This window comes from Spermophilus citellus, assembly GCF_964194105.1.
Source record: "Spermophilus citellus genome assembly, chromosome: 3".
NCBI classification, from domain to species: Eukaryota; Metazoa; Chordata; class Mammalia; order Rodentia; family Sciuridae; genus Spermophilus; species Spermophilus citellus.
The window spans coordinates 89033506-89053533 of NC_138184.1; the positions used below are offsets into that span (position 1 = coordinate 89033506).

General features: G+C 44.7%; 1 protein-coding gene across 1 annotated transcript; it reads left to right on the plus strand.

Moving 5' to 3' along the window:
• The first annotated feature begins 4183 nt into the window (after nucleotides 1-4183).
• On the plus strand, nucleotides 4184-19699 carry LOC308645993 (26S proteasome non-ATPase regulatory subunit 9). The gene is made up of 6 exons (XM_081288455.1): nucleotides 4184-4405; nucleotides 8220-8322; nucleotides 11827-12038; nucleotides 13679-13780; nucleotides 17999-18087; nucleotides 18396-19699. Exons 1-6 carry the CDS (start codon nucleotides 4268-4270, stop codon nucleotides 18421-18423), a joined length of 672 nt encoding a protein of 223 aa, XP_081144581.1. The 5' UTR covers nucleotides 4184-4267; the 3' UTR covers nucleotides 18424-19699.
• Nucleotides 19700-20028: the final 329 nt, after the last annotated feature.

Sequence of the window (20028 nt, forward strand, 5' to 3'; positions counted from 1 at the left end):
CCCACAGCCCTGTTACTTTTAATAATTACTGTGAACTAGCATTAATAAATAATCTATTCTTAAAAGTTACTTTCTCCCCTGTCCCACACTTTGCTGAGGAACTAAACGTTAACACCTTAACATACATAACCACCCACTTTCTCCATTCTCATGCAGTCATTTGAAGCATACTCTGTACCCTGCATACAGGGGAGTTGACTTTGTTGTATAAAAATACAGTTGTTTATTGTGTGGTTCCCTGACTTATTTTTCCAAATGCTTAAATATTGGCAACTGTGATTGGTATCCCTTTTACTTCCTCTCTGCTACATGTTGTTTTAGTACAGCTGGGTTCCCCTACTAAAGGCCACTTTCCTATGGGGTGGCTACAGTTCCCTCTAGATTCCCGAAGAGCTGCCTACCTGTCTTAGTCTGTTTGATGTTGCTATAACAAAATACCTGAGACTGGATACTTTATGAAGAATAAAGATTTATTCATCTTGTGGCTCTGCAGGCTGGGAGGTTCAAAGTTTGATTCCCTGCAGATTCCTGAGGTGACTCTGAGCATGACGTGGTCAGAGGGTTACATGTGAGACAGAACAAAGCTGGGGTTTGTAATAGCTCTCGAGATGACCCATTAATCCAGGAATCGCTTCTCCATGCATGAAGGCTCAGTACTTAGTCAGCTCTTTCAACTCCCACCTCTGGATACCTCGTGATGGGCATCAAAGTTCAGCATTGGGTTTGGTGGGGACATTCAAACCATAGCGCCTCCCTTGTCCCCCCTGGTACCTGGTGGTGATGAACCCCCAAGCTGGCCACCCCAGGCAGCTTCATCCTTTTTGCTCCCTTAACATGGCCTATGCTTGGTAAGTAGCCCCTGCATTAAACACTCCTCTGGCTTCCTTCTGAGCACCAGCTGCTTTGTGATGAGGCCTCATGCTGATTGTGCAACAAGTTGAAATTTCTTAGAAAGTCTTCACAAGCCACTCACACAAACCTGCCACCCTTTTGGACCACAAACTCCAGCCCCTCGGTTTTTAGACACAGGAAATGAGGAGAGGAGAAGAAAATGGACTTGTCAGTTCACCTGACTCCTAGGCTATGGCTGAGAGGAAATATGAACTATCTGGTGAGTCCCGGAGTCGGGCCATGTGGATTATGATGGGCTAGGTCTTCCTAGGGGAACCCCAGGTCCCTGGCTCTGCCTCCCAGTCCCTCCTCTCTTGGCGGCCTCCTTGTTCTGAAATGAAGGTGAGCAAGACCAGGATGTTTGGAGGAGGCCAACAGTCCAGGTGCTCCTGGTTCTGGTGGCTTCCTAGACACACGCCCTGTTGGGGAATGAAAGGTGGGAAAGCAGCCCAAAAACGGGCCCTGTGTTTCTCTCCACCTTTCCCTTAGAATTCTCAGAACATTCAGGCAAATATTTGAAGATAAACACACCTATGTCCACATCCTCTGAGAGTCCCCAATGCCTGGGACACACAAGTAAACGTGTTGACAACACCGGGTAAGAAAGTACAGAAAATTGTTCACTTTGAGGTGGGTCACAGAATGATTCCCAGGGCCAGCAATGTTGGAGCTGGATATTGGAGGAGGAGTTGGAGTCTGGCCTGGGATGCACGAGGGGAGAGACAAGCAGGCACTGAGACCCAGGGCTCAGAGGGAGTGCACAGTCCATGTGCCAGCAACTGTTGGAAGTTCAGAGTGGGGGAAGGAGGGAGTGGAGGGTGTGGGCCTGGGGGCCTAAAAGCAAGCAGCCATCAGAAGGACTTGAAGGAAAAGAAAAGTGCACCAGAAAGCCGTTGAAGTCCTTTAAGCAGCAGAGTGACCATGTCCTCTTTGGAAAGGTTCCTCTGGTTGCTGTTTGGAACAGGTTAATGGAGACCAGTTCAGAGGCTGCTGCAATCAGGGAAAGACTGGGGGCAGGGATGAGAGTGGAGATGGAGAGGATAATGGATTTGAAACTATGACAGCAGTACAAGGGACAGGGTCTAGGTTTCCCATAATAACCACAACCACAATGACAATGACAAAAGTCATAGTGACGCACAATAGCTCTGGTTTTAGTTGGCCCTGGTGGAAATCTTCTCTCCCTACATTTTACTTGGAAAAATTTCAAACCTCAGAGGCTTGCAAGACAGTTTCCACAGACATTGGTATACCTTTCACTCAGATTTACAAATTGTTACATTTTGCTTTTCCCCACTTGCTTGTATCATTTTTTTCCTTAGCCACTCGGAAGTTGTTGCAGAAATCACTAATCACTTTGAATAAGGAGATTCTTTTATGTAATTGCCATGTCATGATATTATTAAAAATATATAATGTTGATATACTAGAATTTAGCAAAAGTCCAATTGGCCCAAATAATAAAAGCTACTTCTTTTCACGAGAGAGAGAGAGAGAGAGAGAGAGAGAGAGAGAGAGAGAGAGAGAAATCCACTATCCAACCAAGGAATAGGCATTTTATTTAGTTGTTCTCTTTTTCATCACCCTGCCCCTTTCTTTCTGGTCAAGGTTTGAAGAACTTTTTTAAAAAAGAGATGATCAAACAAAATATAGGAGGCCTACTGCAATCAGTTCCACTGTTTTCTTTTTCTACTTGTTTAAAGATTTTTTAACTTTTTATTTGAAATTATTTTAAACTTAAATACAATTGCAAAAATAGTAAAAAGACCATTTGTATTTTCCTCTAGTCATCAATTATTTACATCTTGCTGCATTTATTTTGCTGTTCAATTGTGTACAAATATATACTCATCTCTATTTTTTTTCTGACCCATGAAAAAAGTCTCCCCTCTTGTGCATTAATACTACAGGATATTATCTTATATAATCACAGTGCAAGCACTGAAATCTAGAAATTTAACATCAACAATATACTATTCATATTCAAATTTATTTAACAGAATATTTTTTATAGGTTTTTTTGGGGGAAGACACAGAATCCAGTCAATAAATACACATTGTATTTAGTTCTTGCATCTCTGTATTTTTCTTTGATCTAGGCAAACACCTAGTTAATCCCATCCCATCTGTGAGAGTGTGTGTGTGTGTGTGTATTTCACAACATTGACCTTTCTGAAGCATTCAGGCCAGTTGTTTTGAAAATGTCCCCTTGCTTTGCATTTGTTTGGGTATTTTTCCACGACTAGATTCAGGCCAAACATATTTGAATACTTCATAGGTGATGTGTCTTGCTCAGTGCAGAATATTAGGCATACATGTGAAGATGTGCACTTAGTATGCTCTCTCATTTTCTTTTTGGTCATTGTTTAAAATGTTAGTTTTTTTTTAAACAATTGATTACATAAAATAGAGGAAGACTAGTGTAGAGTTCTATTTCTTTTGTAAACTGTTGGTTGCACCTGTTAAGTCTGATTGTTTGGTTCAGCTGGATTGGAAAGCAGGCTTCCTGTTTTGCTCGTTGGCTAAGTGGGTTATTGCGATGGTCTCCGCAGCCGTCAAGTGGGGATAACAATGCTCCTGACTTCATTGGGTTGGTGAATTGATACATTTTGGACACTGATTTCAGAACAGTATCTTGGCATAACTTAAGTATTTGATAAATAATTATTATCATTCCCCCCCAAGTGCACAAGCTATCAAGTCTCTACCCTTGATCTATGCCCCCAGCTCCTCATGGCTAGTATTTTTACCACAATTTATAGAGGACGTAATACCTAATGCACAGATCTTCATCACTCCAGACCAAGGGCAGCGTGTGCAGATAGGAAGCGTTCAGAATAATTGTTGGCAGGACAGCCCTGTGATATAGAGTGCTATCGACGCAGTATACCGTTTTACAGTGAGGAAACTGAGGCTTAGAGAGGCAAAGTAGCTTATCTAAAGTCACACAGATCATTTTAAGTGTCAAGAGAGTGGATTTGAACTGGATTGAGGGGTGGGGATGTATTTTGTAAATCTTTAAGGTCTCTGAAGACATGAAGAATTGAATTGGAGCGCCAGGGCAGAGTTCTGTGGCACATAAATACAGCAGGCGCTTAAAAATGTTTGTTGCGTGAATGAGAACGAACGAAAATGAGTCACCTGCCTGCGTGCTCTTCTGCGTAGCGGTAGGAGAACCCAGGCCTCCCTGTGTTAGGGCTAAGACCACGGGTTCATACGGGGGTGTGGCTTATGATAGCCCCGCCCCTCGCTTCGCCTCTCCTGGCGTTCTCTCACGGCCGAGGTGTTTTGGCCCGTGGGTGGAGCCGTAGCCCCGGTCTCCTCCGGGGTCCGTAACCGGAAGCCAGGCGTCCAGGATCCCTGACAGCGGTCCGCGATGTCGGATAGGGACGCGGGGCAGAGTGGAAGCTCGTCGGGGGCCCGAGCGGCGACTGTCAGCGACATCCACGAGCTGATGCGTCGCAAGGAGGAGATCGAGGCGCAGATCAAGGCCAATTACGAAGTGCTGGAGGGCGTGAGTGGGGGCTCGGAGCGCGGCCGGCGTGGGCATGGGAGGGCCGGGGGCCGGGAGACCGGGAGGCTGGAGCCCCGCTCGGGCGCGGTTCGTGGGTCTTCCGCTCCCGGGGAGGCCCGTGAGCAGCAGGCAGTGCGGGCCTCGGCGGCGGCAGCTTCAGCCGCTGGGTTGGCAGTTCTGGCACGCGTTTGTGGCGTCTTCTCTCTGTGCCTGGCGCTTTCGTTGGCCTGCCCGCTTAATCCTCGTGGCGACCCTTGAGGTGGGAGATGTTCTGTCCCCACCTTAGGGAAGGGGTCGCCGCGGCGTTCCTTCGACCTGCCTGGAGCCACAGAGCTGCAATATTAGCAGAGGCAGGGGCGGTAGTCAGTTGGCTTTGCTGATGTTTTACCTCAGCGTCCACTGAGTCTCAGTATAGGTGAGAATCACCTGGCATCTGGTTGATGCTGATGCGGATAGTGTAAGGACTACATCTTGACTGACAAGGCCTGATATCGTTTTTGTCCAAGGAAGAAACAGAGACCCAGAATGGGGCAAAAGCTTGCCTGGTTCCGCAATGGCAGGAGTGGAGTGCTTCTCAGGTCTGTCTGACTCCAAAGAAGGGAGTGTTCCTTATGCCACTTGGTGTAAGACCACAAATCACTTTGCAGTGGAAGAGGAAGCTAATTATATCCAAATAGGTGTGATGGGAAAAGATGTATCCTGTGGAGGCCAAGGTACCTTTACTGGGTGCACACCTGACCCCTGAAGGGTGCTGGGTTGTGGGTTTTATCAGGAACCCCGACAACTACACCATGAAGTTGGTAGTGCCCTTGAAGCTCGGAAAAGGGAAGTCACTTGCTCAAAGTCGTGTGTGGGATTCAGACCACAGATCTGTTCAGTCCAGAACTTTCAAGAAGATTGCCTGCAATTTCTCCAATCTTACTTACTTTTTCTACCGCAGACAGAACTATCCACATCTTATACAATTATTACATTGATATTGATATTACTCAGATATTTTTATTTTAAAATAAAAATCTGTAATTCCTCTGTATATGAAAAATTTCGATTTCTTCCCTCAAATATGAGGTACATATTAAGGTGATACTGTACATCAATTGCTTCTACCTGTGCTTTGTTGCCTGCTGAAGGCTTTATGCCTGAAATCCTACTCTATGTTTGATTTTCCTTTAATGGAGAGTTAAAAGTCTAACTTTTTTTTTTTTTTTTTTTTGTACCAGGGATGAACCCAGGGATGCTTAATCAGTGAGCCACGTTCCCAGCCCTTTTTATTTTTTTATCTTGAGACAGGGTCTCATTAAGTTGCTTATGGCCTAATTGACTCTGAACTTCCAATCCTCCAACCTCAGCCACATGAGCCCCTGGGATTATAGGCGTTTGCCAGGTGTCCAGCTCATTTGAATTTCTTAGAATAAAGCATAGGCATAAATCTAAGTGAACTTGAGTTAGTTAAAACCTTCTTAGATATGACACCAAGAGCACAAGATATGAAAGCAAAAATGATAAATTGGATTTCAAAATTAAAGTCATGTTTCAAAGCATATAATCAAGAAGATGAAAAGACAAGCCATAAAATGGGAAAATCCTTAGAAAATATCTGGTAAGGGTAGCATCTAGAATTTAGTAAGTGCACTTACAACTCTATAGTAAAAAGACAACTCAAAATATAAGCAAAGAATCTGAGTAGACATTTTCCAAAGAAAATATAGTAAATCCAAATGGCCAATAAGCACATGAAACAGTGCTGTGAGTAGCTGTTGGTGAAATGCAAATCAAAACCATGGTGAGAAGCCGCCCTCAGCCACTGGGATGTCTCTCATAGAAAGACAAGTAATAACAAGTATTTCAGAGTTAGTGTTGTTTAGACCTATGAGCTGCCACTGGTGTAGGTCCCACCCTTTAGGAAGCAGTGTCTTATGTAGTGTTGATTCTGTGAGGCCAGTCCCTCCTGGTGTTTGTGGGAAGATAGGAGACACGTACCAGAGCCCTCTGTGTTGAGGACGAGTGTTGAACCCTCTCCCTCAACAGGGAACTGGTCTGGGGGTACACAGAGGTTTCCAGAGAAGAGGTGAGGAAAGTGAACAGGTAGCTCTGTCAGTGCTGTGCACACTGGGCAGCTTGTCTCTGGAGTGACAAATAATTAGACTCCATTTGTTATTTTCTATGCATGGTAGTTTCCTGGGGCCTCTCTGACAAATTGCCACAAAGTTGGTGGTTTAAAAAGAATTTATTCTTGGGGCTGGGGATGTGGCTCAAGCAGTAGCGCGCTCGCCTGGCATGCGCGGGGCACTGGGTTTCCATCCTGAGCACCACATAAAAATAAAAAAATAAAGATGTTGTGTCCACCGAAAACTAAAAAATAAATATTTAAAAAAATTCTCTCTCTCTCTTAAAAAAAAAAAAGAATTCTCTCTCAATTTTAGAGGCTGAAGTCTAAAATCATGGTGTGTCAGTAGGATTGGTCCCTTCTGGAGGCTCTCGGTTCCTGTCCTGTGTCCTGTGCCCTATGCCCCCTCGGTTTCCGGTCGCACCTGCAGTCCTTGGCTTGCAGCTGTGTGACCTCAGTCCCTGCCTTCATTTCCACCTGGCCTTCTGTCCAGCTGTGTTCAGCTCCCCCTTTGCCTTTCTGTTTCAAGGACACCGTCACTGGTTTTAGGCCCATGAGGAATCCAGGATGATCTTGTATCAAGAGCCTAAGCTTAATCACATCTGCAAAGACCTTTTCCCAGATAACGTCACATTCAGAGGTTCTGGGGGTGAGGATGTGGTCATATCTTTGGGGGGGCACTATTCAGCCCTCTACACTATGGATATGCTTGGCTCTATGCTGAGTGTCCACAGAGCTCAGGTCATTAGTTCTTGCAGCGGCGGGGGGGGGGGGGGGGGCGAGTCTGTTCCCATCATGCAGTGAGGAAACTGAGGCATAGAGAGGGGAGGGCAAGGCACAGGCGCCAGCAGCTCCATGGCAGAACAGGGACTCAAGTTGTCTAACCAGGTACAAAGCCCCTGCCTTACACCGTGTGACATGTTTGGTTATTTTTATGTACTGTCCCTTGATTTATATAGGAAGAGACTTTAAAGTAGTAAGGCAAGTTTTGTTGGTGGCACATACCTCTTCCTGTAGTCCCAGCTTCTTGGGAGGCTGAGGCAGGGAGATCACTCGAGCCCAGAGGTTAGAGGCCATCCTAGGAAAACTAGTGAGACCCTGTCTCAAAATAAAATGTTAAAATAAATGTATTATTTTGAATAGGGAATACATTCCCATTGTCAAAATTTGAAGCCTGCAAAAATATGAAAGAAAAAGATGAGATGAAAAGTCTTTTTTCCACTCCTGACAACAGTGCCCCTCCTTGGAGGTCGCCAGTAATGTCTTTATCCTTCCAAGGACAAAAAGCATCTTGGAAAGCCCTTGTAGAGCTTTTAATTTTTAGAAGACTGAAAACTCAGCCACAGCTGGGAGCTCTGTGGGGTTTTCACCCCCCTCCAACTTCAGGGTGACTAGCTGGGTGCCAGCTGTCTGGGGGAAGGAGGATTTGGGGGAGTTGGTGGAGAGGTGGGCTCATGGTGATCCTCGGGGGGAACCTCAGCTTTGTGTTCCCTGTTTTAACTTCAGAAAAGAACATGTTCATGCATAATATTTATAATTTAAATATTAAAGATGAAAGGCTAGTCCCACCTCACAGGTAGTTGTGAAGTCATGAGATAAACACCTCTCCTGCACCTGTATTACAGCTCAGAAGGGCAAGGGTCTGGGGAATGGCTTATGGAGAATGCTCCACCTGTGACATCTTTTGAACACATGTTTTTCCTCCAGCAAAAAGGAGTTGGGATGAACGAGCCACTGGTGGACTTCGAGGGCTACCCCCGGGCAGACGTGGACGTGTACCAGGTCCGCACCGCGAGGCACAACATCATCTGTGAGTGGCCCTCATGGGTTCCTTGTTAAATGGCGGGATGCTAAAGGCCCACGAATGGAATGGCCTATATTCAGGATATCTGCTGACCCCTCTCCTTGATGTGATTATCTCACTGCCCCCACCAAGGGACATACTGAAGGGAGCAAGTTAGACTCGAGGGTTCTACATGGAGGCTTTCATTTTTTTCGTTTTGTTCTTAAGAAAACTTTGTTGAAGAAAAAAAAAAAAGAAAGAAAACTTTGTTGATCTACAGAAGCCCAAGTCCAGTGCTGCTTAAGGTCCTGGTCAAATCCATTGTGTGTGTGTTAGGGAACATGTTCGGCTGTTTAGGGTAGTGACCTGACTATGGTCACTCCAACAAAAGACATGAAATGTGTACACTGGGCTGCTGAGCACAGGTCCAGGTTCTGCATCTCCTTTGGGGTCAGCAGCCTGTGTTGCAAGCAGGAAGGAAAAGGCAGGAAGAGATGGGGAGTCCAGCGCCAGCCAGCACCCCCTCTCTAGGATCTTTTCTGAAGTCCCGCCTCCTGCCCATTCTGTCAACTTCTCCTTCCCCTCATAGGCCCTTCTGCCCATCAGGAAAGCTGGGGACCAACCGCAGGCGCAGGCGCATCACTGTCCTGAATGAAATCTTTTATGCATTCATTTGCTTTTAGCTAAGGGACTGGGAGAGAGCAGAGGCTGAGTGCTGGTTTTCTGTTTCTGTTGTAACAAATGCCCACAAGACTTCCTGCCTTTAAACCACACACATTGAGCCTACTTTTCTGGAGGTGAGAAGTGAAGATGGGTCTCACTGGACTAAACTCAAAGAGTCCGCAGGGCTGGCTCCTTGTGTAAGTTCAGGGAAGGTCCCATTTCCTTGCGTGTTCCCGCATCGGGAGGCCACCTGTATTTCCCGTCCCCTGGACATCTCCGTCTTGAAGGCCGTTGCATCTCCCCTGCCTCTGATTCTGTCTTCGTCTCTTTCTCTCACTCTCCTGTCTCCTCTTTCACTTCTCAAGACCACTGTGATGAAGGGCCATCTCCCCATCTCAGGGTCCTTAACCACGTCTGCCAAGTTCCTTTTGCCATGGCAGGTCAGGTGTTCACCTACTCCAGAGATGAGGCCGTGGGCACCTCACCCTGCCCCTGGTAGGCAGCGGTAGGTCTTGACCATGGACTCTCATTACAAGGGAATTTATCATCTGTGCTTTTCACTGAAGGAATGACATTTAATCTGTTTGAACCCTGGTTTCACCTGCAGCATGCCCTGGTGGGACATGGAACCCCAGGGTTGACAGAGCTGAAGTTCCCCACGCCACAATAAGATAATGGGACACCTTTTAAGAGTGTCAGTTGACCCTAAAGATTTTGGTAAAAGAAGAACTTCATTTGTAGATTAAAATAAATAGGAAATAGGAAGACACAGAGAAGGGGAAAGCCATGTTAATAAGACCAGGCTTGAGGGAAGTTTGGGGACTTTGTCTAAACCTTTAGAGTCCCTGGGATGTGGCAGTGTGCCTCTACATTAGGAGGACCCTGGGGAGATTGCAGGGGGACTGAGCTACTCAGCACCTGCTGACTTCTTTTTCTCCAAATGATTATTTTGATATTCTAACCATTTATTAATAGTCTCCTCTTTCCCTCTAATTTAAAATGCTAGCGTTGCCACATACCACATTCTCACTCATGCTTAGGTCTATTCTTGGTCTTTTTTCACTGTCCTATTGATCTATTCTTTGGGTGCCCTATGGTGCCATCTTAATGACTTTACCACACATAAGTTCTGTTGAGCAATTCTTCCTCATTGGTCTTCTTTTGAAAAATTATTCTCACAAGTTTATTTTTTAATTTTTAAAAAAAATTTTGTAGTACTGGGGATTTGAAGGGACATTTTACTGCTGAGCTCCATCCTCAGCCTTTTTTATTTAATTCTGAGGCGATGTTTTGCTAAATTGTTGAGATTGGCCTTGAACTTGTGATCCTTCTGCCTCAGCCTCCTGAGCTGCTGGGATTATTGGCATGGCCATGGGCTCACATTTTGTTTTTGTGTTTGTGTATTAATTGTGTAGAGTAAAGGCTGTATTGTGGCATGTTTATACATATGTGTAACATACTTTGATCATATCCACCCTTTACCCTCTCTTACCCTCCCCTTTCCTCACTAATCTATTGTATTTTTAAAACGGGCTTTATTTTTTAGAACAGTTCAGATTTATGTAAAAATTGGGAAATTAATGTAGAAAGGTCCCACATATTTTGTACCCAGTTTCCCCTGATTAGTAGCTTATTAGCCTGGTATATTTGTTGTAACTGCAAATTTGGTTTTTGAAATCTACTGCAGAAAGATTTATCAAAAAATTTTTTTCAATTCTGATAGAATTGTAATATATTGTGAATAAAGGCATTTATTCTGTTACCCAGTAGTTGTGTATTAAGTATTGACTAGGTGTTGGGCATTGATGGGGATTCTTGGGACCCTCATGGACCTCTCCACATGGTGGTGGACTTTTTGTTTTTAGCCTTCCTGCCAGGATGTGTCTCCATTTGCTCAGTTCTGGTTTCTTTCCTCCCGCCTGCTCCTGTGGGTTGAGTACTTGAGTCCTGGAATATCTGAGGACCTTGCCTTTGCTCCATAGTGACAGGGATGGAGTTAAGCCCACAGTCGAAGGCTCCTGGAAAGTCTGACAGGCTGTGTCCCACAGATGCCAGATGTGGGTGACAGTGAAGGTGTGCCCAGGCCTTCTTTGAAACTCTGAAGAGGGATTTGTGTGGGCAAAGAGGTGGAATCCAGAGTAGCAGGATAAGTTGTTTTGAGGTTAAAAAACAGTTATCAAAATGCCAGTGCTATGCTGGACTAACCTAGGCAGGACTTGTTTGACTGGCATGGTGATTATTTTGAATTAGCCTTTTGTACCAGAAAATCAGAGAATTTCATCCATAAGCTCTCAGTTTCCTTTTTTTTTTTTTTTCTCCCTAGGAAAACCAAGGATTTGGAGACATGGTCCTTGCCTGCCAATCGCTCTAGTTGGATAGAGCCCAGTAGCAAGGAGCCTTTAGCTAACAACTGCGGCCTCTCCCAGACAGGGTAGAGTGCCCCAGCATGTATTATGAGGCTTATGCCTCAATTTTCTTTCTCAAACTATAAGGAGCAAAGTGACATCTTTCTTGTGCAGAGCCCGCCTTACTCAATTGCTTGAGCACCATGCTTGCCCTTCACTCACAATTGAGGTATACTTCCGCTCTCCCTTAGGTCTCAGCCAGGGCTGTCCTGCCTTTGGGAAACCCTGCCTGATGTCCTCGACTGGCTGGGCCCACACGGGGGTCGCTGCATGTTATTGTGGTGACTGTTCCACAGCTGCTTTCTCTCTAGCCAGCACACTTCAGGAAGGAAGGTCCTTTTGTCTGGTTCGAGATTTGTCCTCAGCCTCTGTCCCTTGGTCTGGCATGTAATAGGCACTTTCTAAATGCTCAGTGAGTGAGTGCAGGTGTCCTGTGCCCCTGATGTGATGGTTCTCCCCCCAGGCCTGCAGAATGATCACAAAGCGGTGATGAAGCAGGTAGAAGAGGCCCTACACCAGCTGCATGCTCACGACAAGGAGAAGCAGGCTCGGGACTTGGCTGAGGCTCAGGAGGAGGCCATGAGCCACAGGATGAGCCACAATGAGGGCCACGGCCTGTCGCAGGCCTTCGCCAAAGTGAACAGCGTCAGCCCTGGCTCTCCAGCCAGCATTGCGGTAATCCAGCCCAGCCCCAAATCCATACCCAGGGAGGAGCACTGTGGGTCGGTGGTCATGGGCTCTGGCAGGACAGGCTGTGGGGACCCGACCCTATCTCTTTGTGCTGCAGCTCTGAATTCCTTCACACTTCAACAAGCACTGGTCAAGGTCTACTGTGTATAGGAGGTCAGGATTTTGGAGAGGGGTCAAACCCTGCTGCTCACCAAACTGGGTGGGGGGAGAGACCTGTTCCCAGTGACAGCTGGGACACAAGATGGAAGGTGAGAAATGTCCCCAGAGACAGAGAGGGACTCTCTTCTTGGGGCTCATTTTATCTTGGTATTGAAGAGTAGGTGGGAACGCTGAGCTACTGTTTGCTCAAGGCATGAGTTGTATATCTTATAGGGTTTGTTTGCTGTTTTCATTTAATAGCATTATTGAGATAGTATTCACACGTCATAAATTACCTATCTAAGCATACAGTTAAGAGACTTCTAGTGTTTTCACAGAGCATTGTGCATCCATCACCACAGTCAGTTTAAAAAATTCTCAGGAGAATGAATCAGGCATGACTTTCCTGTGATCACACATGAATACATGATCAGAAATAAAAAACATTCTCATCATCCTAAAAAGAAGCCCTGTGGTCCCAGGTAGCTGCCTCTGATTTGGCAACCTCCAATCCGCCTTTTGTTTTGTGGATTTGCTTGTCCTGGGCCTTTAATAGAAAGGGAGTGGTCGATGTAGTGTGTCTTTTGGTCAGCATCAGGCTTTCCAGGTTCCTCTGTGTTGCAGCAGGTGTCCATGCTCCCTTCCTTTTTGGGGCTGAATAATATTCCCCTGCATGGCTGTGCCAGATTGTGTTTATCCATTTGTCAGCTAATAGGCATTTGGATTGTTTCCACTTTAGAGCTGTTAAGAAGAATGCTGCTGTGGACATTCGTGTCCAGCTTAGCATGTAGACTTGGAGTTAAGTTTAACACCACAGCCACCCTCTGGGATAGATGCTAATCTTTACTCTGTTTGACCCATGAGGAAAAGCTTTGAAGACCTGAGGTAATCTGTGCTGGCATTGATAGCTCCCAAGAGGAAGAACTGGGTCCTGAATCCAAGACCTGCCAATCATCTTGTGATCACCAATATCACAGGACTCTAAGTTGTGCACAAGCTCTGTTTTATTCACAGCCGTATCCACAGCCTCGAGTACAGTGCTATAGTTGGTTCACAACCAGTATTTGTTAAGGGTGAATGAGTGGTGATCTTCCTTCTTGGGACTGAGAACAAAGGATCACTCTCCTCCTGGTCAGCCTCAGGCCTGTGACAGCTTGTTTGGTCTTTGAGTGCAAATATCTATCTCATCTAAATCTTGACCTAAGACTGGCTTGCCTCTTCCTGCCTTTGAACCTGGGGTTGGGCCCCAGAGAGAAGCATTTTTCTGGAGAGACCTAGAAGGAACCCTGGGGAGGAAGTGGCCCAGTTGCCTACTATCCCTTCCTGCATGAGGTATTTAAATGAGGTATGACGTTTACTTTCAGCCTGCTGTTCTCCCTTATAGGAAATCTCCTCTTGACCTTGGCTTGAAGTGGGTCTTGAAGAGTGGAGAACTCTGGGAGCACATGTCCCTTAGCCTTGGTCTTCATTTCCTCTTCTCTCTTTAGGGTCTGCAGGTGGATGATGAGATTGTGGAGTTTGGCTCTGTGAACACCCAGAACTTCCAGTCGCTGCACAACATTGGCAGTGTGGTGCAGCACAGCGAGGAGGTGAGTTGGGGAGTCAGGGGCTCCCTGGCAGGTTGGAAGCTACATATACTGGGGCTACAAACAGCAGAAGCATACAGCTCACTGTTCTGGAGGCTGGGGAGCTCAGGAGCAAGGCCCTGCAGACTCAGGGTCTGGTGCAGGCTGCTTCCCAGTCCACCGATGCCACGTTGCCACTGCGTCCTCATGAGTCTCAGCATGAGGGCTCCACTCTCATGGCCTGATGCCAACCAGAGGTCCCACCTTTTGGTACCTTCACACTGGGGATCAGGATTTCCGTGTATGAATTGGAGGAGGGGACCCAGATATTCTGACGGGCGGCATCTGTGGGTAGCCTGGAAGCAGTGATGGGGCCCTGGCTGCCTCACAGCTGTTGCTCAGCGCAATCCCTGTTTAGAGCCTGTGTACTTGCTGTTCCCTCTACCCCAAGGCTTTTCCTTCCTCACTGCCCTCCTCTTTACACTACTGACACCTTCTCAGCAAGGCCTTTCCTAGCCACCCTACCTCAAATCCCCCTCCTGTTTCCTGTTCCTGTTTTCATGTAACAGTGTTTCTGGAGGTCTGTTCACTTGGGCTCATGCCTTGCTCTTTTTCACTGTCGCGTAGTACTCTGTTGTTGATACTGGGGATGGTTAGGTATCGCCAGCTCTGTGCCAGTGTGAAGAGTGGGGCACACTGTATGTGACTGTACACGTGTGCTTCTCTCCATGGATACTAACAAGTAGGTTCATAAGCTTGAAGAGTGTGCATGTTTAAGGTAATTTGATAAGGTTTTACTAATTTACACCCTGATCAATATGTGTATTGATCTTTTAAAATTTTTGCAAAGTTGACATTTTGTTTTAATTTGTATTGTCTTGACTACTGGAAAAAGTTGAATATCTGTTTTTATATGTTCAAAAAAAATTTTCATGGTGCTGAATGTTAATGTTAACAGCATTCTGTTTTATCCATTTAGATAGTTTTCAAGTTTATGGAAATATGGAGATAAATCTTGTAGATAAATCTCTGTTTCTTCAGATAACTTAAGGTGCAGTTTCTGGATCAATTGTATATATTTTTTGTCTTTTTTTTTTTTTTTTTTTTTAGAGAAAGAGAGAATTTTAATATTTTTTTTTTAGTTTTCGGCAGACACAACATCTTTGTTTGCATGTGGTGCTGAGGATCGAACCTGGGCCGCACGCATGCCAGGCGAGCATGCTACTGCTTGAGCCACATCCCCAGCCCCTAGTGCATATATTTTCAAAAAAGTAAATCTTCAGTTAAAAACATTATTGTCTGGCTAGGGTGTGACTCAGTGATAGAGCATATGCCTAGCTCTGGATTCAGTTCCCTGCATTACAAAAATAAATAAATAGTCTTTATTATAAAAACAATGCATATTTTATTCAGTCTTAAAATGGAATGAGCCAGGGCCTGAGGTTGTGGCTCAGTGGTAGCCACTTGCCTAGCACATGAGGCACTGGGTTTGATCCTCAGTACCACATAAAAAAATAAACCAATAAAATAAAGGTATGTGTCCCAAAAAAAAAAAAAAAAAAAAAAGGAATGAGCCAAAGCAGTCCTTAGCCAGAAGGAGGCATCACAATACCTGGCATTAAATTATACTACAGAATTATAGTAACTAAAACAGCATGGCATTGCACCAAAACAGGAAGACGACCAACAGAATAGAAGACATAGAGACAAACTCACATAAATACAATTGTCTCATACCAGACAAAGGCACCAAAAACATACACTGGAGAAAAGATAGTCTCTTTAACAAATGGCGCTATGAAAACTGGATACCTGTATGTAGTAGAATGAAATTTAACCCCTGTCTCTCACCCTACACAAAACTCAAAGTGGATCAAAGACCTACGTATCAGACCAGAAACCCTGCACCTACTAGAAGAAAATGCAGGGCCAGCACTCTAATATGTCACCATAGGAACTGACCTCATCAGTAAGACTCCTAAAGTACAAGAAATAAAATCAACAAATGGGATGGTATGAAACTGAAAAGCTTCTTCCCAGCAAAGAAAATAATTAGGAGTGTGAAGAGAGAGCCTACTGAATAGGAGAAAATCTTTGCCACCTGTACCTCAGATAAGGCATTAATTTCCAGGATACAAAGAACTCAAAAAGCTTAACACCAAAAAACTACAAATAACCCAAATAATCAGTAAATGGGCAAAGGAACTAAACAGATGCTTTTCAAAAGAAGAAAAATGGTCAACAATACATGAATACATGAAAAAATGTTCACCATCTCTAGCAATTAGAGAAATGCAAATTAAAACTACACTGAGATTTCATCTTACGCCATTCAGAATGGCAATTATCAAGAATATAAGTAACTATAAATGTTGGTGAGGATGTGGGGGGGAAAGGTACACTCATACATTGCTGGTGGGACTGCAAATTGGTGCAACCAACTCTGTAAAGCAATATGAAGATTCCTAAAAAAACTAGGAATGGAACCACTGTTTGACTCAGTTATGCCACTTCTCGGTATATATCTAAAGGATTTAAGATCAGCATACTACAATGACACAGCCACATTAATGTTTACAGCAGCACAATTCACAATAGCTAAACTATGGAACCAAACTAGGTGCCCTTCAACAGATGAATGGATAAAGAAAATGTGGTATATATGTATAATAGAATATTACTCAGCCATAAAGAAGAGTGAGTTTGTGACATTTGCTGGTAAATAAGTGGAACTGGAGACTACCATGCTAAGTGAAATAAGCCAATCCCCCAAAACCAAAGGGTGAATGTTCTCTTTGATTTCTTGATGTTATCACACAACAAGGGGGGTGAGAGGAAGAATAGAAATTCAATAGATTAGACAAAGGGGAATGAAGGAGGAAGAGAGTGGGGATGGGAATAGGAAAGACAGTAGAATGAATCAGACATAACTTTCCCTGTGTACATATATGAATACCCCAGTCAATCTCAACATCGTGTACATCCACATGACTGGGATCCTAATTAGAATAAGATATCCCATGTTTGTAAGAATGTCAAAATGGACTCTACTGTCATGTATAACTAAAAAGAACAAATAAAATTTTAAAAAAAGGAATAAAGCACATCGGTGAACCATGAAAACCTGGTGCTAAATGAAGAACCTGATGCAAAAGCCCACATATTATATGACCCACTCGTATGAAATTGTCCAAAAGGCAAATCCAGAGGTTCAAGGTCCTGAGGTGAGAGGATCAGAGCACCCAAAGGAAGGTGATTGAATCCCAGAACCAAGGAAAGTGGAGGGGGGAAGGAGGCCTTGAACTTGTGGGATTATAGACATGCCAGCGCACCTGACTGGATGTAACTCTGGACAGTTTTGTTCTTTTTTTTCCCTCCTCCTCCTCCTTTTTTTTTTTTTTTTTTTTTGGTGTGTGGTCATGGGGATTAAACCTGGAACTTGGTGAATGCTAGGCAAGTGTTCTGTCACAGAGCTGCATCCCCAGCCCTTTTTAAAATTATTATTATTATTATTATTAGTAGTAGTAGTAGTAGTAGTAGTAGTACTGGGGATTGAACCAGGGAGGGTTAACCACTGAGCCACATATCCAGCCCTTTTTTTATATTTTATTTAGAGATAGAGTCCTGCCAAGTTACTGAGGCTGGCCTCAAACATGCAATCCTCCCATCTCATCCTCCTGAATTTCTGTGATTATAGACGTGCACCACTGTGCCTAGCTGAACAATATCTTATAGCTGGATATTTTGAGTATTCTCAGTTTTTGAATATATATATATATATATATATATATACAGTCCTGGAATGAACACTTTATTTGCATATCTTCTTATGCTTTTGTAAAATGTATCTTACATGTACCCTGTAAATATTTTTGAGGGGAACACATTTCTCCAGCAAGATGGCACCAGTTTGTATTCCCACTGGCCCCAAGGGCCCACACTGTTGCCAACTGCAGGGTTTTGCTTTAAAATACAAATTTTAGGGGCTGGAGCTGGGGCTCAGTGGTAGAGCACTCGCCTAGCATGTGCAAGGAGCTGGGTTCAAGCCTCAGCACCACATAAAAATAAATAAATAAAATAAAAAGTATTGTGTCCAACTACAGCTAAAAAAAATTAAATAAATATATAAAATAAAATACATATCTTGGTCAACTCAGTGGGCACAAAATGACATGTCAACGTTTGAACCTGAATCCTTTTGAATATTAAGTTGAACCTGAAACAATCTTATTTTTCTCGCAGAAACCCCTGAATGTGACAGTAATCCGTAGAGGGGAGAGACACCAGCTCAGGCTTGTTCCAACGCGCTGGGCTGGGAAAGGCCTGCTGGGGTAAGGTATCTGCCTCACTCATGCACACTGCAGCGTCAGTGGAGTGTTAGCCATAAAGTGGGGAATTCCAGGGGGCTTGCTGAATTGTGGGAATCCCCAGAATATGTAGAAACTGAGACAAAGGCTTATGGTAGCAAGGAGGCTCTAGGTGTAGAGGCAGAGAGAGCCTCAGGGTCTCTGGGCCTTTCATTAGCTGGGCATTTGCTTTGAGAGAATGAAAGGGTGTTGGTGAGGAGCTCCCAAGGGCTCACCTGCTCGCCCTCACCAGTGGGCCACCAGACTGATGCCATTCCTCTTCTTCCTTGTAGCTGCAACATCATTCCTCTGCAAAGATGACTGTCCCTGGGAAACAGTAACAGGAAAGCTTCTTCCCTTGCCCTGCCCGAGGGCCTGGTGGGGATTTCCTCATTCTCTTCACTCCCAAAGAGTAAGGATCTGGAAGAGGCTGGAAGCCGGACGTCTAGGTGGTGGAGATGCTGTGGCCTCCCAATGTATCTCTCTGGATTAAGGCATTAAAAATGAGATTTGTGCTTGGCATCTTTGGCACATTGGGCCATGTCCCAAAATGGGAATTCTCTGGATTGTGGGCAAGTGGGCGGGAGTTATTCTGGCAGGTGCCCATGTGACTTTATTCCTTTAGGAATTTTGTTTTTCAAATAAACACTGTTTTGCAGTTCTGATATGACTGTGTTGTCACCCAAGCTTAATTTATTAGGAACCTCTCAAAACCTAAGCTCAGATGGGGTTGAAATATTCTTAAAGTTGGGCAAAACAAAACAAAACAAAAAACAGCAATTGGGCTGAAGTCAAGATTTGACCAGCAACTTTCTTTGCATTGAACCATTGCTACTCTGGACACAGTAGTTTGGTATCCTTGGCCTCTGAGCCTCTACAGCCACCATAGCTCCCTTTAGAGAATGAGGAAAGCCAGGAGGTTCCCTGGGTGGCCCAGTGTGTGCCAGCTTCCTCTTCAGTAACTCACCAGAAGGCAGCAAGCTCCCTACACTTCTAGAATAAAAACTCCTGCAAATTTACTTCTAAATTGACTTTTTACCCTCGAACTTTCCAGCCATGTCCTAAGAACAACAGTTTTGTGAACTAAGGTATGCTCAAAATTGTGTTTACAGATCTGACTGTTGAAGATGATGCTGCTTTCTGCCTTTCATTCTCTCTTTTTAAGATGTCAGCTGGGTTTCAGTGATTCCTGGGACTCTGCATCTTAATTTCTTGTTCCAGTGTTTATTTCCCCAGCTCTTGCAGACCACTTTGTGTTTTGGGGGAGGTGTGCCACATTCTGCCAGGAAGCCTGTATTACTTAGGATTGGATTTTCTGGAGGATTGGATTTTCTGGAGTTAGATGCAGATACCAGCTTCCCCTGATGGCAGTCAATATTGGTGTGTGCTTCCTCGGTGGGTTTTCATGCTCAATTTGAAAGGCATCGTAGGAGCATCTTCTCACAACTGTCCTGCCGTACAGCCTCACGTCTTCCCTCTTATAGCCACAGACGTGCTGTGTACCAGTGGATGCTGTATAAATTCCATGTTCTGATTACAAATATTTTCCATCTCTTTTTGTAAGTCCCAGACTATAATAAACAGCTTGCACCATTCAGTTTATCCCTTGGTATCTCCTTTGTTCCTTTGAGCTGTGTGCATATGAATCAGCTTAGCAGCAGTGGGGACATGGTGGGAGGTGGGAGTGGGGAAGAATCATTCACCTTCTAAAATGATAGCAGCAGAGAGTCTTCTGTGGCAGTACCTTGGCTGGTTTCCTGCAGGCCTCCCCTTGGAAAGCCCAGAATAGCCACCTGTTGCACTCTCCTGTGCGATTCTGGCTGGGAGTCAGTTTGACCCTAAATGATTTAACCACGTTGGTTTTGCAGAATTTTTGTGATAAGAACAACAAGATCCTTCAACCTGGATAATATTCAATCCCTGCTA